General features: G+C 34.9%; 1 protein-coding gene across 3 annotated transcripts in view; it reads right to left on the minus strand.

Moving 5' to 3' along the window:
* Positions 1 to 23,088, minus strand: part of LOC138324776 (phosphatidylinositol 3-kinase regulatory subunit gamma-like) — a 150,855-nt gene that overhangs the window by 5,854 nt on the left and 121,913 nt on the right. For all 3 annotated transcript variants that reach the window (XM_069269914.1, XM_069269915.1, XM_069269916.1), the window contains 9 exons: positions 21,033 to 21,136; positions 16,609 to 16,743; positions 9,531 to 9,617; positions 3,659 to 3,689; positions 3,167 to 3,289; positions 2,793 to 2,891; positions 2,041 to 2,151; positions 1,565 to 1,642; positions 879 to 1,227 (listed from right to left, as the gene is read on the minus strand). In XM_069269914.1, the coding sequence (XP_069126015.1) occupies positions 879 to 1,227; positions 1,565 to 1,642; positions 2,041 to 2,151; positions 2,793 to 2,891; positions 3,167 to 3,289; positions 3,659 to 3,689; positions 9,531 to 9,617; positions 16,609 to 16,743; positions 21,033 to 21,136 (1,117 nt within the window). The remainder of the gene's footprint in view (positions 1 to 878; positions 1,228 to 1,564; positions 1,643 to 2,040; positions 2,152 to 2,792; positions 2,892 to 3,166; positions 3,290 to 3,658; positions 3,690 to 9,530; positions 9,618 to 16,608; positions 16,744 to 21,032; positions 21,137 to 23,088) is intronic.

Genomic DNA, 23,088 nt, shown 5'->3' on the forward strand with positions numbered 1-23,088 from the left:
TTAGGGTAAAACAAGATGGATACAGCCTCCCAGATACAGACAAATAATGTGTTTTCCTAAATCAATATCCAATTTGGTTCCCATCACTATGGAGATGCATGAGAAAAAGAGCTTAGCACCGATAGCCATTCCCAATCCATTCCAACATATGCAACTTCATTCTACACATAAACATCGACTTCCAGTTATCTATTGCCGAATATGGCTAATAAACAAGATTACATATCTAAAACCCCTTTTAAATATAGCATACTCTTGAGCTTCTGACAAATCAAGACATTTATATACATATTTACTACCGACTTTGACAACTGGCATCCTTCAGAACTTCCCTATATATGCTGTCTATAGTCTATGAATTTTGAAAACATTGAAGTTCTTAGTTTGCATGTATTATTGTATCGATCAGCGTATTATCTGTGGCTGTCTGTGGGTTAGACCGATTACCCTTATAATAGGGTTTAGGAGTTATTCGCCCACTGACCCAACAACAAATATTGATTCAGTAAAGATATCGGACCCAGAGTCCATGTTGTCATATGCTAGACAGATAATATTTATGTATGTATGTGGGTCAGTGTGGAGTCTGAACATGTGCAGTAAGAACTGGTGTCAATAATATCAAATTATATACAGACATTGACACGTGTGTTATTTATCTTTACTTCTTTCTGTTTTCTTCAACTCCGATCTTAAGACCCGTACCAAAATTTGATATGGTATTATTACTTATCATTTTGCTAATGATTCTATATTAATATCAATATAGTATGGAATTTTTTCTTTTCTTTTTTTTTATGTGCTTTAAAAATCTCTGTTGATTTTTTTTTTTACTTCATCCATCCATCTCTCCTTTTATGTCCCCAGCATACACTTACATGATTTTCTCCCAGGGTGGGCGAAGCAGTATGTGACAGAATACATGGGACAGTTTGTCAAGGCCGTCATCCACCTCAGACTCGTGTTGGATCTTCCATAACCGGATAAAGTGTTCCATCAGGAATCGCAGCGTGGAGTGGTGAGGACCCGGAAGTGCCGTGATCAACTCCATCAAGTTCTTAGTAATGTCCGATGATCCATGTTCGCGTTGCTGTGCAACAGCCATGAAAGCGTCGTACATGTCGACGGGGATGACTGGGTTTGGAAGCTCACGGAGGTACTTCTTTAACGCACCAGCAACACAGTGCACGTTAAACCGAGCTAGATTTACTTGTGTAGGATCATTAACTGTGGAAAACAAAACACAAGTATTATTTTAATGTCTTATCCTTTTCCATTACAAAAATACAACAAAGAGTTTATTTTTTCATGACACACAATTAATCCACTTACATATGCATCCAGAATTTGTAAACATTCTTGACGTTTTAGATCCACCTTGCAAAGATCCATTCATAGAATTTTATATAACTTAATTCTACCTATCGATTTATTAGCTTGTACATTAACATAGTATTTATCAACAGTCCTACATTTTACATTGACAGCTACTTTAACTAATTGATCTTTCTCTGATAGCGTTATGTAAACAGAAAACTGTGCCAGGTACTGACAGTTTACTTACCTAGATTTAATTCAGCCTTGATGTCATTGATTTCCTCCGTCTTGGCAAAAATTCTATAAACACTTAGTGCTTCAGATTCTGAAACAGGATGTAAATTTAACCGTAAGCACTCATAAAGAAAACCGCATGTCAAAAAAACAAATTCTTTTCTTAAATCTGTATGCCTTTTATCATTTCTAGTTTTTTTCTATTTTTTCTATTCTTCTAATATTTATTATTTAATTTCTTTTTCAAGACAAGATCTTCAATCTTATATGACATTACTAATTATCAATTATCTTTATTCATAATTTCCCTTTATTTTAAGAGGGGGGGATTTATTTTAACAACATGCATAAATACCAGATAACAGGGAAACTAGACTTGTAAGAATTAAAGAAATTAAAAACTTTGCCCTTCAGAGCCGGATATCGTCCTGACCCATTAAAAACGTTTTTTAACTACGACTCAGTAGGCCATTGATGTGAAGTACTTACTATGATCGACACACCACTTCTCGATCACCTCTGTACACTTGACAATTATCCAGGGTGCCTCTAAATGACACTTACTCACTTCCTCTCCTAATTCCGCCCCAAACGAGGAATCTGGAACAAAGACCGGGGATTATTACTCTTTTGTCGGAAATTAACAGTAATAATTAACTTATAATTCATCTGACATTTCCTACTTAGGGTATCATTTCAATCAACTGCACATTTATTAATGATACTAATTAAGCGAATCAATCAAGCAAATCAATATATTATTTTCTGATGTTTTATACAATCAAACTCTTCTTTTTTTTTGCAAATTTATCAGAAAATTGAAATTTTGAAATGATTTTTTTTTTTTTTTTCAAAAGATAAGAAGGTTACATTATTAGCTATATATAAAGGCATATCATTTGATTTTGAACAAAAAAATATATTTGTATATAAAAAAAAATTAGAAATAAAATAAAAACTCAAAATTGTCTATACAGTTGGAATATCTAAGAAAACTTAGTTTTCCTTATAACCTCTAGATCTACGTTACGTACAAAGCCCTGTATGAATTGCTGTGGATAACACGTAGCAGAACTTAACACGATTTAAAGATTTCTTACTGACCTAGTTTCTGATAAGTCTAAGCTTTTCTATGCATGACTAATACAACACAATTTCTGACAGAGTTGCCTGCCCATAGCCCATGATGCCGGCTAGCTGTGACTACCACAGCCAGCCATTAACGGTAAAGGAAAGCTTACTTTGTGTGAAACTGGGTCTCCTCAAGCGGTCTATCTTTGGCACATTGCATTCTGAAGTTCTGGACGATGAGCAGTAACGATGGGAGCACATACCACACTCTGTTAATGAAAAAATATTCAACATTAAAACAATGGTGTCATAAAACAATAGCTTTAAAAGTCTGCAATAGAGAAGTATAATTTCATCACATACCAAACAAAAGATTCTAAAAATACACTATGCCGACATACATTTTGTTAAAAGTGGAAAATGGATCAACATTTATGATAAATTCCTGTCAGTACACAACTAATTTTGACTCTTTAAACTAATTCTAAAGATATATCTTACATTGAAGAAATATCCAGCGAGTTTTGAAGTTTTTATAACTTACCCCGACATTGCAATCCTTGGCGCACAAGTCCATAAAGAAACTTGTCGCAAAGATGACATCTTTGCATTGAAGAAAAGCTATACTCAGCAAAGCGATGTTCTGATGAAGCTCCGCAGCTTGCAGCTACAAACAAAGAAAATTAACAAATTAAATTAAATTGGATAATATTTTACATACTAAAGCAATTTCAAGAAAAATCTAAACTCCTATTATCAATTTCTAGGTTGTTAAGCTTGAGACTTTATAAATAATTGAAAAAGAATGGATTATGAAGTTTATCATTTTCTAATTGAAAAATTTATATAAGAATAACATTTCAAATTATTTAATTGAGTACTGAGAGATTAATTTATAAATTTATGATTAAGATTACAGTTATGTTTTAATGACACTACAATATATTGTCTTAAGGGACTTAAAAAGTGAATCAAATTTGTAAAATTATAAGATTTTAATTTTTTTTAATAGAGATGAAAAAGTTTTCTAACTTACCTTCCATGGGGTCAGAGGGGTAGACGGGACCCTGTGGGTAATAATCACAAATTTGTGTAAATTCATTTGACGAACAGGGGCATTGTGAAGGAAATTCGTACATTTTCAGAGACTCCCCATAAATATACACAGGTAGTGCCCTACTGCCTAAGTTCTCCTCTGAACAGTCAAAAATCTTGACACAACCAAATCTAGGTCAATGGAAAAATTCTGTGCTAATAATCCATCCCGAGCACCACAATAAAAATATCCTGACACAAAATGTTCTACACTCCAGCAAACACTTAGAAATCCACAACAGTACACAGAATAACTGATAAATCCAGTGAGAAATGAAATAGATCCCGAAACTGTAGTTAAAGCCTGTTACACAGTGGAGCCATACTGTAGACCATGTGTACAGCAGTGTGTGTTGAGAGCAGACTGAGGCCTATTGGTTGTAGAGCACACTGCCAGGTAGGTATGCTGTCAGCTTGGTTCTGCCTCTGTGAACAACTGTGTCAGTCCCACAAGTCAGCCAGGCAGGCAGCCAACCACAGCTTAGCCTACTTTCCAACATATAACAGACTTGGCAGGGACCCAAGAGCTGGATCATTATCAGCCAGGGCTAGGAATACTCAATATACACCCTTCTCTCTACACTAACAGAGATGAATACTCTCTATACAGACAGAAATACTCTCTATACAGACAAGAATACTCTCTATACAGACAGCAATACTCTCTATACAGACAGGAATACTCTCTATACAGACATGGATACTCTTTATACAGACATGGATACTCTCTATACAGACAGGGATACTCTCTATACAGACAGGGATACTCTCTATACAGACAGGGATACACTCTATACAGACAGAATACTCTCTTACAGAGGTACCTCTATACAGACAGAATACTCTCTATAACAGGATACTCTCTATACAGACAGAATACTCTCTATACAGATAGGAAACTCTCTATACAGACAAGAATACTCTCTATACAGATAGAATACTCTCTATACAGACAGAAATACTCTCTATAGACATGGATACTCTCTATACAGATAGGAATACTCTCTATACAGACAGCAATACTCTCTATACAGTCAGGAATACTCTCTACACTAACAGACAGAAATACTCTCTATACAGACAGAAATACTCTCTATACAGACAGGGATACTCTCTATACAGACAGAAATACTCTCTATACAGACAGGAATACTCTCTATACAGACAGAAATACTCTCTATACAGACAGGAATACTCTCTATACAGACAGGGATACTCTCTATACAGACAGGGATACTCTCTATATAGACATGGATACTCTTTATACAGACATGGATACTCTCTATACAGACAGAAATACTCTCTATAGACATGGATACTCTCTATACAGTAAGGAATACTTTCTATACAGACAGGAATACTCTCTATACAGACAGGGATACTCTCAATACAGACAGGGATACTCTCTATACAGACAGGGATACTCTCTATACAGACAGGGATACTCTCTATACAGACAGGGATACTCTCAATACAGACAGAAATACTCTCTATACAGACAGGGATACTCTCTATACAGTCAGGAATACTCTCTATACAGACAGAAATACTCTCTATACAGACAGAAATACTCTCTATACAGACAGGGATACTCTCTATACAGACAGGGATACTCTCTATACAGACAGGGATACTCTCTATACAGACAGGGATACTCTCTATACAGACAGGGATACTCTCAATACAGACAGAAATACTCTCTATACAGACAGGGATACTCTCTATACAGACAGAAATACTCTCTATACAGACAGGGATACTCTCTATACAGACAGAAATACTCTCTATACAGACAGGGATACTCTCTATACAGACAGGGATACTCTCTATACAGACAGGGATACTCTCTATACAGACAGGGATACTCTCTATTCAGACAGGGATACTCTCTATACATTCATCTTTACATAAAGCCACAATCAGTTCACTCAAACCTTAAGTTTACATGATTATACATACATTCTCTATATTTAAACTCAAATCTTGATATCCATGCTAATATAAATGTAAAGATACTTCAATGCTCATCTTAACCTTATCGGATATCCTTGCAACCAACCTGAATGAACTTTTTCAGATTAAATAAAAATCATTTAAATATATCAAATTTTGACAGATAAAGGAATTGTGATAAAACTATGCATAAATAAGTCGGTCAGTCATTATAGTGATGGTCAGTCATTATAGTGACGCGTTAGTAGCAGGTGTCATATGGTGATGCACGAAACCAGGTAAATCTTATACTCCTGAGGATACTGCACATAAATGTGCAGCTAACAAATGATTTACACCTGCCTAAAACGCTACAGGTCATTAAACACTGCAATATATGTCAATGTTAAATATTAAAGTTTTATTTAAATCTTCTATCTGGTCTTATGTCAATGTTAAATATTAAAGTTTGATTTAAATCTTCTATCTTGTCTTATTATATGTTAAATATTAAAGTTTTATTTAAATCTTGTATCTGGTCTTATGTCAATGTTAAATATTAAAGTTTGATTTAAATCTTCTATCTGGTCTTATGTCAATGTTAAATATTAAAGTTTTATTTAAATCTTCTATCTGGTCTTATGTCAATGTTAAATATTAAAGTTTGATTTAAATCTTCTATCTGGTCTTATGTCAATGTTAAATATTAAAGTTTTATTTAAATCTTCTATCTGGTCTTATGTCAATGTTAAATATTAAAGTTTTATTTAAATCTTGTATCTTGTCTTATGTCAATGTTAAATATTAAAGTTTGATTTAAATCTTCTATCTTGTCTTTTATATCTAAAGTATGACGAGAATGCCATTCCTTTATCGATGTTCACCTAAATATAGAAAATATCAAAATTATGTATTAATTTAAAACAAGAGGTATCTGCTATTAAGGATAATTAGGAATATACATGTCATTATTTAACTTATTGCTAATTAATGTATATTAATTAAACCTTTATTAGAATTTATGTATAATTTTCACCAAAAGAATCAAAAGATATTAACAATTGAAGGATGATAATACAAATGTATACATGTCATGTACAAATATAACCCACCTCCTAAATTTAACTTACAGATTATAATAATTTAACAGAACAATCTGATATTTTTATCTATTATGTTTTTACCTTATCTGTTATATAGGTACTCTTTAAGTTCATGCATATTGAAATTACACTTATTCAAAGATATGTTGGTCTTTAAAATTGATTTTAATAAGAAAATACAGAGTTTTATGGTATAAAATTGTCATTGTTGATTTTTTTTTTCTCTCACATAATTTTTACAAAATAATACAAAATAACTCTTGGTCATTGAAGTTTTACATTTGAAATTTACATAAATCCAGAAAGTGAAACTTGATGAAAAGCTGATTGAACCGTCAATATATTAGACCACCTTATATTCGGTCCAATCCCTACAAATGAGTACATGTGCTGGCTACTTAGTTATCAATCTTGAGACATTGGTACTATCTGGGACGTCCAATCCCTAAATGAGTATATCCTACGTAGGGACTGGAGACATGACTGGAGACATAGACAGCCCTATCTGGGATCATCTAGGCCAGGTATATCCGGTTCCTCCTCAAACAAACCCACTAACCCACGTCTTTGTCACCCCATTAGGCCAAGGTGTTTTATTGAACAACTTCAAACATTTCTTAATTCTCGTGTGACACACATATACCTGGTGGCCAATATCACTAGAAAGAATTATGCTTCCATTTCAAAGGTGTCAGTTCACCACTTCATCTAATTGTTAAACCACAAACGTAGTTTCCACTAAGCCAATTATGCTTCATTAACGACTGCGTCCTGGATTATAGCAAGTACAAATTCTGGTAATTATGCCACAAAGATGATATTTAAAATAGAAATTAACTCAACTGGAGACTACTCAGCTCTTACAAGGAAAGCAGTGACTAATCTGTAATGTCCTAAAAGTATAACACTGCAAAAACAGACAGACACATTTATTACCATAATTGATCTATAATCACCCAATTAAGCCCATATAAGTAAAGGATAAGCGGTATGTACTTACAGCTGAGCACACATCTCTCAGTAAGATTACCTAAAGTGATCTTATCAACATATCAACTTCACTTTCTACTCAAACAGAAGATTAAGAAATGCTTCATATAATTATTTAAATTGGAATGAAATTCTTTACTTGTTTAGTAAATCTTAATTTTTGCTTTTTGATTTTTGTGTTTGTCATTGGCGAAATATGGTACATATACAAAAGTAAAATATAATAGATCTACTCAAATAGAAGATTAAGAAATGCTTCATTTAATTTGGAATGGAATTATTCATTTACTGGTAGGTGTGACATGTTTCCCATCTGTGAAATACGGTACACTTACTTAAGGTAAAATATGATAGAGATAATATACGTCGACATTGCATATTATAAAGTCACCTTTTTGTGTCAACATTACATAATGTCACTTTTTTCTGTGTCAGCACAGGTGCCCATTCAGTAGTATAATTTATATAATCGGCACATTACTGTCGCACAGACTAACAAAACAACTTCTTAAGCTGTCAAACTTCAGCACAAATTATAATGTACATGCAATATTGGACAAAGTTTGTACTTTTAATTCACATCCACAAACCCCCCTGGATAGCCTGCACACAATGGTAAGAGCTATTACTGATAGCTATCTGGAAAGTCATTAGATAAGTTGCCTTAACCTGAATAAGACCGTACAAAGAACATTTGATTTGTATTTACAAACATGTACCTGTCCCAAACTTAACACAAACCCCAACAATCTGGATTGTGATTTAGAAAAGTGACTTTCTATAGATTAAGCTGACTTGATTATTGATGTAAAGTCTAAACTACTGCCACACACCAAGAAAACCTGAAGTTGATAACTAAACCTGTTATTGTATTTAAGTAAAAACAAAAGTTTAACAAGGAGCCACAAGGCGTGGCATTATCCCCTGCGCCCTGCAGTTTGAATAAAACCCAAATACATCAAGTTCAAAGCAACAATTATTGAAGTATAACTTTAAATATATGCGAGTATTGTAAAACTAAAAAAAAAAAAAAAAATGAAAAAGAAAATAAGAGCATCAACAGAAAGAAAATCTAATTTGGTATTTTTGACTGAGTTTCCATGGTAACAGAAAAAAAAAGAAAAAAATTGAAGGTTCCCAATAGCAAAAGGCACAACTAGGGCACTTGTCTGATGTATACGGAAAGTTTCAGGGAGCTGTATTAAGAGGTTTTGGAGTTATAGTCCGGAAAGAAAATTTAACAGTAATTGGGTATTTTTGACTAAATTTTGATGGCAACAGACAAAATTCCCATAATGGAAGGTCTGCAATAGCAAAAGACACAACTAGGGCACTTGTCTGATGTATACAGAAAGTTTCAAGGAGCTGCATTACATGGTTTTGGAGTTATAGCCTGGAAAAAGGATCTCGGATGGACTGGCGGACGGCAGAGGGAGCCCAAAACAATATCCTCTGCAAATGTGTTTCACAGGGGACAATAATCTTTCAAAGTATTGCCCTATTTTTAAATGCTGATATCTGTAGATTTTACTTTTAATTCAAACAGATAAAAATGATGCTGTCAATGACGGAGTTCTAATTTCAGTAGAAAACACTTCCTTTTTAAACAGAAAACTGAACTTTTCTTCTTGATCATATCCTATTTCTCTAAAAAGATCTTCATGTAGAAGATCATTTATTCATTTTGAATTTCTTTATGACTGATTACTGCTAGTTTACACTAGAACTTGATGGATTGTTCCACTTTTTGGACAGTTATAGGAGGTAATTAAAGGAAAATCAACTTACGTTGCTAGGTTCTGTTTCTCGTCCACAAAGTTCGTCGATGGCCACCATGATAGACTTCTTGTGGAAGCTATCTTTGATTCCCAGTTCCTATAAATAAATGATAGAATAAGTCAACAATGACAGCCTAACCTGAACAATAGCATTACTAATTGACAACAATAGCAGAATTGGCTAGACAATGAAATAATGACTAAAACAATAGCAGAATTGGCTAAATAATGAAATAATAGCTAAAACAATAGCAGAATTGGCTAAACAATGAAATAATGGCTAAAACAATAGCAGAATTGACTAAATAATGAAATAATGGCTAAAACAATAGCAGAATTGACTAAACAATGAAATAATGGCTGAAACAATAGCAGAATTGACTAAACAATGAAATATGGCTGAAACAATAGCAGAATTGGCTAAACAATAAAATAATGACTAAAACAATAGCAGAATTGACTAAACAATGAAATAACGGCTGAAACAATAGCAGAATTGGCTAAACAATAAAATAATGACTAAAACAATAGCAGAATTGGCTAAACAATAAAATAATGGCTAAAACAATAGCAGAATTGACTAAATAATGAAATAATGGCTGAAACAAGAGCAGAATTGACTAAATAATGAAATAATGGCTGAAACAATAGCAGAAATTGACTAAACAATGAAATAATGGCTGAAACAATAGCAAAATTGACTAAATAATGAAATAATGGCTGAAACAAGAGCAGAAAATAGCAAGAACTTAAAACAAAAGCAACAATAGCACAAAGAACAATAGGAGAAACTAGTGTAGAAAGGATGGCATGACTTCAGGGATATAAATGACAAAGTTTGCCAGCAAATCAGAATGGGTTAGCCACCTTGTTGGCCATTGATAACAACTGCTATGGCATTCACAGACAACATGAATGACAGACGTTTTCAGTCAAACATGACAGTGTAAATACAAGTAAAGCTATAATCATAAACAACTGCTATAGGACGGTAAATATGAATGAAGGAATTTTACAAGTAAATATTCTTATTAAAATGCATTACTTTTGTGATAAACTTACAATCAATTCAAGTTACTTTGACAATTTTATCAAGGCCATTTTACAATTTTACATAACATCTCAAGATTAGGATATGTGCATTAGATTTAAAAAAAAAACCCAACTGAAAATGAAGATACAGGTAATTGCCAAATTATGTGTTATACAATTTTGATATTTCTTTTCTAAAAATATTTTTAAACAATATTGTAAAATAAGTTTTTTATGATTAAAAAAAATAATAAAAATATTATTATGATCCAGTAGCTGGAAATTAGAACTGATTGAACTCGGTGAATAAACGTATGTACCTGAGGCTAAAATTTGAATTATATCTGGTAATATAAATGAGGTAAGTTGTGACGCAATCTGTCGGTGTGACGGTGGAGAATTGTGAGAAATGACCTCGCCATCCCCCTATGAATGTCAGAAGACTGTACCTGAGACAACTCCGTACCAGCGTTTGATGTATAAGTGTACTTGATGTTGTCGGCAACACCTAGAGCTTGGATACGAGCTGGTACGACCGAGAAACTACAAAATCTCATCTCCGCATTCATATTCTAGTTTTTGATGTCAATTAGCTTTTTATAAGTTCATTTAAGAAACCGTGGAGATTGATCACCTAACAATATAGCATATTGATACTTGATCACGGATCATCAGTAGGGCGTCAGGTACACAGCTCACAGATTATTATAACAGGTAAAAGGATGGCCTTGGGTTACGTATCATCAATCGTAAATAAAAACTCAATTCACCTAATATAACATCAACTACCTAACAGCCGATCATTTCTTGTAACAGGATTCTCAGAAGCTGCTTCATACATTAAATCTCACATGTTTAATAAATGCATTTGTAAGACTTAACAGTGGAGGATCAAAGCTAACATTTATCATCTAGAAGCAGAAGAGCCAAAGTGCATGTATTCATTCAAGAAAAGGACCAGTTTTGAAAAGTTTGTATCTTTTTATAGTACATTCTTTAACTGAAGATTCATTTCTAACCTTGATAGAAACGATATACTTAGCAACAGCTGACAGTTACAGAAAATTCCTAAACGTCATTTTTATCATTGACATATAGTCAATATCCAGCCTTGAATGTATTTGGCAAAGAAATGGCCATTTAGCAAGTTTCTTTTGGCTCGTGTATCCAAAAACGATGGTAACTGCCAGAATAGCGTAAGTTCAATGTTCTACAAACAAGCGATATGACAATATTCAGACTGTCGAGGACCAGAAATCGGCATGTTCTGCAGGTTACATTGTCGGAGATAAGACGGATACGGTAATCATGTATGACAGGAGGTCACTGGATGTCAGCACAGACACAGATCTACAGGCTAAAAACAGAACGGGAGACAATGGCTCAGACCTTATATCATTGTCTGTAAAAAAGCAATCAGGGGAGATAAGAACGTAATATAGGTAGTCGGAGCTAGTTCGTATCGCTTGTCAGTCTTCGTAGCCATTTCTGGCATAACTCGTTATTTTTACCTGCCAAGGAAGTTGACACCCATATAGGTAATAATAGTCGTGTCGGTTTAAAGATCAAACCGGGTCGTCTAATGTACCCGGGTAATTGGACCATTTTGCTTAGCACCAGATCGCACCAGATGACACGACTTCACAAAGTAGATATAGGCCTCGTCTTTGTTTAAGATCAATAAGAGGTTCCGTTAAGACAAAGGCCTGATAATCGTCATTTAATTTGGAACCTTGCTCCATGCTATTGTTTTTTCTCCCTTTAAAATTGACCTAATGTTCAATTAGCTGAACCGAGGTACCATTCAGACGGATCAAGTTTGGCTGACATATGAAAAGGAGGTTTTTGCCGATTGATTAATCACAGAGCGACACCGGGTATTATTTCACGTAAGACCTACATTCACTGAAACAATGGCGTTTGAAGTGCACCTTGCTATTTGTTCATCAAACTTCACAAGTCATTAAACTCTGGATACATACACCCGTTTCACCTTTCGATTGACTGCGGCGATTACCTCACCACCCTGGTACAGGATTAGACCAGTTTTTGCATGTACCGATTCTGATATGGTAGACAGTAGCTTCCAGGGCTAGAATATTGATCATCCATCACATTGCTATCATTAGGTCTAGAGTCTAGTGGCTGAGCTGAGGGGCTGGTTTAATGGGCTGTTACTCTCTATAGACTATTATATATATACTATTAGTACAACTACTGGGGTTCATTGACCTGGCTTTCACTTTTCATATGTGACACAGAAAATTGGTTTCATTAGGACAATAGCCCTAAACACAAAGCTTGCGGAAGAAGTTGATTTTTTTTTTGCCACTGATCATCTGAATGTTTGAACTGAATTGTGATTTGATTGCTCCATGTTCTACATTGCGTCATCATTATAGATGCAACACAGAGAATATATTGGTCTAATTAGGATGTTGCAATGCACGCTGAAAAAGTTTTGTTTTTTTGACCACTGATCGTCTGAATGTTTAAATTAAGGCTCCATGTTCTACAGTATGCTTCAAGATCAGTTAGGGAAGGCACTGTAAGATATACTAATTTATGTAAAATATTTTCCCCTATCGAGACATCAAAGCCTTACATCTTCATACTTTATACATTCACCACCTGAATATTCATAATGAACTCTACCAGCATTTGAATTGGATGAGTTCAAATGTATCTTCAGGGGTGAGTGAGTTCAACCATCCAAAGCATAGACTTATCAAACATGACAAGTTACCAAACCAAAAAGATGAAATCTAACTGCTAAAACAATGAAGTTTGACCAGGTTACTCCAACAAAAGATGAAATGTAGCTGCAAAAATGATGAAACCTCTGACCAGACTAAGAGCCACAAAAAGAAGAAATCCAACTGCTTAAACGATGACATTTCACCCGGTTACGCCACCTAACCATGAAATTTAACTCCAAAAAACAATGAAACTTGACCAGATCATCCCTTCAGTATCCACTTGATCCAGACTAAGCCCCTAACGGTGGTCTCATCTCTGCCATACCTGTCAGATCAAGCTTTAATTACTGCCAGTGATTCAATATCTGAGGATCAGGTTGAGCCTTACAGAGGAGTTCATACTCGGGATACTAGGTCACTCACAGGCCGCCGATCCATACACTTCATATAACCATAGCGGGGATTTGGATGTCAGTTACCAATAACCATTAAATACCTAATTCTTAGCTGATAAACCATTTTTTATTTTGATGATTGGCACTTGGTGAAAACTTGACCGGAGCTTGGCTCCCTGGCCGATAATGTGAATGGTTTTTATACCTCGACATTAGACAAAGATAGAGAAGATAGGGATTAAACGCTTATAAACTACCACCATCTCCACTACAGTCAAGTCAGCAAAAACAATATTACCAGGATTTGGCAGTGTCGATGGAATGGAATATTTCCAGAAACAGATGCCGCTTAACTGGTGGTTTTCATTCTCCACTCCCGCAGAAACAGGCAGGATTTATTTACAAGTTCACTTACCCTTGCAATTCTAATAAAAATCTTCCTAAGCAAAAACCTTGGAGAAACAGGACTCATCTGTTAAAAGTTTCTAAATAAAACCCACACTGAAGAAAACTTTGAATTCAAAATAACTTGACATGGAGAAAAAATAATAGGTTTTGTTTGAAGTTATGTCATATAAACTTTTTCATTTAAACAATGTTGCGAAATAAAACCAGAGTTTCCACACAAAAACCATTGCCACTAATAGCAGACCTGAAACTTGCAAACCAAGATAAGGAGAGCTTTGTAGGTGGGGGACGGGTTGGGAGAACGAGAGACATGCGGGAGAGGGGGTAGATAAAGAAAGTCTGACACTTTTAACCACTTGATATGTTACCATGGTAACTAAACATGAAAATTAATATACCACTACTTCTTATTTATACAGTTATCTTACGTAACTTTTATTTAAGATAATTAAAATATACATCCCATGTATAACGCTTGATTTAGCCTGTATTGATATTATTAGAAATACAAATAAATTTAATCATTATTTTCCTATATACCACTTAAGCTAAAATTAACTTCAAAACTATTTAGCCAATGTGCAGTCCTACTACTGGAGGCGGTCTGGCAGCACCTGTTGGCCATATACAAGTCAGGCAAGGAGTGGTGTGATCCATGAGGAGGGAGGGGATATAAAGGGGGATATATAGGGGGAGTGGGGGCTGGGGGGGGGAATCGATTAATGCTAGTGTACTGATAACTAGGTTCATTCTGATCTAGGCCAGAAAGGTAAGAATGGTGACTAGTGGGGATTAGTTGGGGTATGTAATACTATGTATATCTAGTGTGTATGTTTGTGGAGAGGGGCAGGGGAAGGGCCCACTTTGAAAGCAGAGTTGTAAATAATGAAGGCTAAAAAGTAAAATATCCTGTCTGTCAAAATGAAGTGAGGTTGGCTAATCAGCATTATATGTCCAGAAATAATAAATCTTGTTTGCTACTAATATATGTAAGACTCTAGGAAAAGGCAAGACAAAGTTCCTGAACCAAAATAAATCTTGTTTGATTCTCAAATCTGAGAAAAAATGTGTTTATATGCAGTACAAAAATGTTGGTTTGAAGAATTAAAACAAAGGAAAAAAGTGTTGTAGAGTTATTGATGAAAGTAAAACTCTAGATAGTTATCCAGTTTGATATATTCTATAAAGGTAATGAACCACAGGCACTAGAAGGGTTTGTGTGTATATAAATGTGGTCAGGACCAACAGCCTAGCGTCTGCTACTTATTGCCAAACTCATTATGCCAAAAACCACAGTTCTCTTGTGTGTTGACCTACATCCTGGAGAAAACACATCCTGTTAAATCTGTAGTAAGATGTCCACCCTCCCACCTACATCTACGCTTCACCACCCACAAGCTGTCCATTGTACATCTCTCCCATACAAAAACTATCAGATCCTTCCCCATATCCACAAAAACTATCAGGTGTATACCAACAGACAACAAATCTGTCAACTCCTCGACCTACAGACCTAGTTTTTGCTGATAATATACTGTCAGGCCGAGCTTTATATATAAATATTAGTGGTACATCACGTGTAGATAGTGCGAGTGTAGGGTTTGTCAGAGTGTGTTCGGCTACAGTCTAACATCTCTGTATACACCTGTAATTTTACACCTGGCTGCCATGTAAATAACAACACAATGATAATCTCATCAAGGGCATAATAGCAATAATTATAGCGAGGAATAATGACAAAGACTTGGAATGATGAAGAGAAAAATTACAGCAAAATGGAAGGAAGATTACAGTGAATGTTGAAAATGAAGACCACATCAAAATGGATGGAAAGAATAATGAAAGGAAATATTACAGCAAAATGGAGAGGAAGGAAGATTGCAGTGACTGGAAATGATGAAGAGAAGATTAGAGTGACTGGAAATGATGAGCGGAAGATTACAGTGACTTCAAATGATGAAGGGAAGATTACAGCAAATCGTAATGATGAACGGAAGATTACAGCAACTTCAAATGATGAAGGGAAGATTACAGCAAATTGTAATGATGAACGGAAGATTACAGCGACTTCAAATGATGAAGAGACGGTTACAGCAAATTGTTATGATGAACGGAAGATTACAGCGACTTCAAATGATGAAGAGACGATTACAGCAAATTGTAATGATGAACGGAAGATTACAGCGACTTCAAATGATGAAAGGAAGATTACAGCAAATTGTAATGATGAACGGAAGATTACAGCGACTTCAAATGATGATTACAGCAAATTGTATGATGAACGGAAGATTACAGCGACTTCAAATGATGAAGAGATTACAGCAAATGTAATGAACAGAAGATTACAGTCAGCGACTTCAAATGATGAAGAGACGATTACAGCAAATTGTAATGATGAACGGAAGATTACAGCGACTTCAAATGATGAAGAGACGATTACAGCAAATTGTAATGATGAACGGAAGATTACAGCAACTTCAAATGATGAAGAGATGATTACATCGACTGTTACAATAAAAGCGTATACTGAACATTAAGTTTTCAACAAACTTACTTTGAGTTTGTCTTCATCCATGTCTTCCAACATTGCACCGTTTATATTGCGATCCCTAAACAGTTGAGCATAGCGGTAGATGTTGAGCGCGGCCATCCAGTCAACAACATCATTGACATTCCATTCTTTCAGGGGCTGTAACAGATTGAATTTGTAATTATAATTCATTCTCAAGCATCAACGAGGAAGTAACATGTTTCAAAACAAATAATTCAAAAAATAATTACATATGATGTTACAATATGAATCACTTGAGGAGTTTGATAATGTACGTGTTTTAATCTTAATAATTCTAATATGGGATCGTACAACATATGTTTTAATCTTAATATTTCTAAGGGTTTGTACATGATATGTCTTAATCTTAATAATTCCAACAAGGAATTCTACAACATATTTTTCCAAAATATTAGTGATTGTTAAAGATCTGACCTCCTGACCTTATAGGTTTCTGCTTGTTTTAATTGGCCAATCCCTGGTCAACTTTGACCTTTGGTATAAGCCTGATCATGACCTTTAAGTTTGACCTTCGCTTTCTGTGTGACCTTGACCTTTAAATTTACATGCAACTACATTTAATCATTGAAACTCATCCCTCCTATAAATTAAGAATTGTTTTCTTTGGATCGAAAAGTCTTTTGTATCTAGGAATTGTTGGTGTTCACAATGAAAATGACAATGTAAATCTGTGACTGCTTGTATTTTATTTATAGCGAACCTTTCATGGCCATCCAGTCTGGATTGAACCCTATAACTAGTCACGCCCTACCAGATTGATAGTGAACATCTGTGTCAAGATCTAAATATGAATTTGATGGTAATATCAAAATAATATACGATGAAAGATTTCATTGGCTTATGAAATTTTTTTCTTCAAAAACGTTTTGAGTTATGACTTTGTGTTTTAGACTGAAATTCATGTTTTAACCATGTATGTATTTTTACTCATTTGAATATCTGAAATTTCATTAACTCATTCATCCATGAAAATTCACAATGAACTGATCCAGTCTTTGAGTCAGAAGAGTTTAAATGTGTCTTTAGGGGTGAGTGAGTTGTTAAGATAAATTTTATTGAGATATTTGAAATCTGATTTACAGTTAATCTGTAAATTAATAGGTTTAGTTGCTTCTTGTTCATCAGGAGGATAATCCAGGAGTAGCGCCTGTAGTACCAACATAATACGGTTAGAGATTATTGCACTGGTTTCTGTTTTAAACCACATGCACAAACTTCTTGTTCAGTCTGCGTAGTTGGCAGCAGTAAGCATTGTGCTGGAGATAGGTCTATAAAATCTCCCTGAATGCCCCTTAGTTTGCCAGATATTTGAAATCTTATAAAAGGAAACAGTAGAAGCAGATTTAGCTTGTGGTTTAGATCAACTCTGGTGTGTGTGGGCGAGTTCAACATCAGACTCCAATATATATAGCTATGTAGCTGAGGCAGATAAAAAACCTATTTCCTCAAATTACTGGTGGTTTCTGACTTTGACGGTAAACGAGAAGCTGTATTTGTTTCCTAGTGTATTTTTTGCTTTGTATTCTCTCTTTTGAGAAATAATCATGAAAATATTACTGCTGATGAAGTCTATAGGATTATTATCACATTCTACGGACGCTAAAAATAGCTCACAGGATTAATAATAGTAAAATAATCATTAGAGTTTTTAGTCGATTGAATCTCACACAAAGAATAAAACAGATAAATAGGAAAATATCATATCAGTATCAACTACTACCAGATTGTATCTTAAGTTTCTAACGGTTATATTTGAATAGGAAAATTTGTTTATGTACTAATTAGTTGATGACACTGACAAGCTTAATTACATTCTCAAACAATTCTATTGACAAAGACAATGTGAAATGAGTTAGACATTAGGCACTGCCTGTATAGATCATCTCTTTAATGCAATAGCTGACCTAATTCTGTAGCAGAGGTGACCTACTTCTTTACCTTAGATGCATTAATTCTGTTTTAATGCTGATCTACTTCATTATCACAGATGTCTTGATGACCTAGTTTTCCACATATGACCTACTTCCTACTTCTTTACCACATATTACCTACTTCTGCACCACAGATGACCTACTTCTGTACCATAGATGACCTACTTCTTTACCACAGATGACCTACTTCTGTACCACAGATGATCTACTTCTTTACCATAGATGACCTACTTCTGTTCCACAGATGACCTACTTCTGTACCACAGATGACCTACTACTGTTCCACAAATGACCTACTTCTGTACCACAGATGACCTACTTCTTTACCACAGATGACCTACTTCTGTACCACAGATGACCTACTTCTTTACCACAGATGACCTACTTCTGTACCACAGATGATCTACTTCTTTACCATAGTTGACCTACTTCTGTACCACTGATGACCTACTTCTTTACCATAGTTGACCTACTTCTGTACCACTGATGACCTACTTCTGTACCACTGATGACCTACTTCTGTTCCACAAATGACCTACTTCTGGACCACAGATTAATTACCTGTACAAAAGACTAGATAACCTAAATATACCCAAGGTAACCTAACTCTGTACTAAAGGTGATCTAAATCTGCATTTTAGAAGATCTTATTGAGCACTATTAATACATAAAGCCCTAACACATTTCTATTCACAAGAAGACATTGGTTGGGCTCCAATGGTTTGATCACAAAGGATTTTACTTACGAGCTATTTATGGTAACAGGTCTCCCCATTCATCATGGTAAGTCATTGTTATAAGATTTTAACCCCCTGGTAACCTACAGTAACTTGGGCTCAAGACCTGGGCAGAATTTGTCTGGCTCCAGCTTTCCTTGTGTTATATCCATCTTGGCTATAAATACACACGCCTGAATAGGCTTAGAAGATTTACCAGTTTAAGAAAGTACATCTCAGGTAGTATAGGCTATATACATTATAAATCAGGAAACCCCGGCTATATATATATTAATGGCTTTGTTCTCAGTGATTGGATTTCATTGTTACCTAATACATAGGGATAAAAAAAACTGGAACAAGTTTTGTCATAAGTATGAAAGGACAAAGAAATAGATCGCCACACAAGTGGAATTCACAGCATTAAATGGTTACCAAGATCATCAGAAATCTTTCCATTATAAAATAGTGTAGTTTTAATTCTAATGCTACTTTACAAATTTAACAGAAATTCTAATAGCCGATATTATTTACACGAAAATCTGTCTATAAAGACATCCTACAAGGAGCAAAGAATAATTGGTCTTTATAGCTAGGTCTTTAAATACAGGTCAGAAATTGAGTTGAATTTGGTCACTAGGGACGCCCAGGAAAGTGGTCATTTTAAGCAGGTTTTTTTATACAGAGATGGTTGCTATGGCAGACGTTACTGTGCATTAAATCACAGAATGTACAATGTAGTTTATGTGTACCTAGTTTCCTGTGTTATATATATATATCCTTCATTTTATGTATCAAACTGCCGTGTACAGCGAATATATTGTCCAACGTGCAGAGGTGTGGGAGACATCGCTCACCTGTCATATGCAGGACTGCGCTGACCACATAAAATTTCCCTATTAGCATGGTTTTTATGTCCACGTGTCCAGTGTAATGGTGGGGGACAGGGTTAATATGGCCAGGTAAAAACCTGAGGCCGGCACCATGTCTATAGATATATCAGACGGAGACACAGATGGAGACACCTTCTATACCAGAAAGGCAAGAAATGTCTTCTGGTTGGTCTCTCATACAGAATCTGTGTCTACAAGTTGGCCCCAGATAGCAACAAATGTCCTTCACACACATCCCATATCTACATCCCATCTTTGGCAACAAATGTCGTCTATTCTGTATCTTGAACACTTATGTCCTAAAACATGGCTGCACTGGCAGAGTGGATAAGATATGCGACTCTATTTCCACAAGCCATTAATCCACCTCTTGGCTACGAGTTCAAATCCGATATGGGGCAGTTACCAGGTACTGGTCGGTGGTTTTTCTACGGGTACTACGGTTTTCCACCACCATCAAACCTGGCACGTCCTTACATGACCTTGGCTGTTAATAGGTCGTAAAACCAAACAAATCCAAACAACTTGGCCGCAGAGGACAATAAACGTCTTCCTATCTTTGTCTTGGACACACCATGTAAACTGTGTCTCAAACACGTAGGGCAACACCAATGTCTTCTGTTCTGTCTCTAAGACACAGCTTACAAATCACCCAAAGACAACAACATGTTTTCAAAGACACACGTTGTGTCTAGAGATCACCCTAACAAAACTGTCTCTATGGCTTTTTCTGCCATCCACAAATAAAATGAAGGTATTTAGATTCATGTATAAACACGAAAGTTAATTTCTGCGAACTTGTTTTAATTTGGAAATCACGAAATTTGGTAGTTGACAGTATTGTTGCCATGGAGATAATGACTTACCACATCCTTGTCGTATGTCTGTGGAACAGCACCATTCTTGTCACGTTTACAGGGACTACCCGAGAAAACTTCCCAACACTGCAAGTGACAACATTTCTTACAACCTGCAAATAAACAAATACACATTATTTATTGAGAAACTCAACAAAAAGCACTTTTAATCTTTTCTTTTTCAAGTTTAAATTTTCAACTTTCAAACATAAGTGACAGTTTAACCCTTCAATGCTTTCATGGTTGCTATGGGACCAAGGATATGTAAACAAAAGAAATTTTATTGTTCTGATGGAACACATGAAAATTTACATAGACAAACAATAGGACTCATTCTTTCACATGTACAATTGTGATATCTTCCTACCCTTAAGCTCAAATCTTTCTTTTTAGATTTCTTCTCTTTCTTTTTTTTTCTAAAATAATTCTGGATAAAACTAGACATGTCTTACAGATAAATGCTCATGTCACTACACAGAATCTTAATAAGAAGGACATTAGAATATGTTTTAAGTGAAAGACAAAATAACTAGATTTTACAACAGTAATATTCCAAATATTTCTACCAAGTTTTTTTATTACACGATTTACACAATGGATACATTAGTAGTTGGTATAATTTTCACAGATAGCATCAAACTTTTACCACATACGTGCAATTCATTATCATATGCATAAAACATTATTTGCAGGAGAAATTTCTATAGCACTCTTGCAAAATTAGTGCAATTCGGGTGAATTTCCACATCTAAAATACATCAAGAGGTTATATATAACTATTTTTGACACATACTTTTTGTGAGAACTCTTTTGTACTTTTGACAAGCATTTCTATGTGTTACAAGCTATAATCCACTTTATTAAAAGCCTTTTCATTAACAATATTATTGTAAGTCAAGGATTGGAATTATATTCTAAACAAAAGTATTTCTTCATGTCTCTTACATTAATCTTACTAGTAGTACAAACTGCCTGTTGGGCAGGTGCCTATTATGCACTAAGTCCTGAATCGTGCCCCTCAAATGGTTGAGTGCAGTAAACCTTTGTGCACCATAAATCTGTGCGATTTCATATTTATTATATTTTAATCAGAAACAATAAAGCATTAGAATGGTGTCAATAGATAAAGCGTGGCACGCCAGCATGCATTATCTCCAACAGAAACAGAATTCAGTACCGCTGAACCAGGCACAACCTCCATTTCTGTTTTCTATCAAGTAATGGAATCTGTTTCCATATCTCTCCAACATGAACTCTAGACATTTATTTATACTTTTGTACGACCATTTCATCTCGGAGACCAATAAATGAATTCTGGGGCGATAATGGACCGGTTGGAGAGGACGGAGACCTGTGGGGACTGGTGGAAGTTCTGGGCACCGGGTAACCTCTCTTAAACCAATAATAGACTACACACGATCTTGTCTTGATATTCAAATCAATTACAGGATTCTCCAGAACTCGTTTATCATACATAATAAGATAACTAATGAAATATGGCCGAACAATTGCACTGGCTCAACTCTTCAAATACATTCTTAAGGAATCATTCATTTTGTGTCGAAAAAACCCCCAATCTAATTACATTTCAGTTCTGTGTCTCTAGTTCATTGACTTTTTCCTTAATGTGGATCATTTCAGAAATGTCCGTTGATTAGTTACAGTAAGTATTGTAGATGAATAAGGAAGGGGAGATAATCAGGTTTATGGACAATATTTCACATTAACTGTTCATCCTATATCCATTATTTTCATCAAAATACTTTTACTATAATTTGTGGATCTTTCTGTCGTTAGTTTGAGAGAATGACTTGGTAAATTGGTGAGAAAATGATAACATCAACTAACGATGTATAAATGAATACATGAACAGAAGCAAATATCTCCATACATTGTGAATATTGTGGCAGACTTGACACATTCTTATACCTATCTTGGTTAAATCTAGTTTCCAAGCATTTTTGAATGAACATTTCATGGGATTCAGAATTTGCTGTCATGGAAGTCATGGGAATAAGAATGAAATTCATCTTTTTCACAGGTATAATTCAAATAGAAACTTGTA

The sequence above is a fragment of the Argopecten irradians genome, chromosome 6 (assembly GCF_041381155.1).
Source record: "Argopecten irradians isolate NY chromosome 6, Ai_NY, whole genome shotgun sequence".
Taxonomy (NCBI): domain Eukaryota; kingdom Metazoa; phylum Mollusca; class Bivalvia; order Pectinida; family Pectinidae; genus Argopecten; species Argopecten irradians.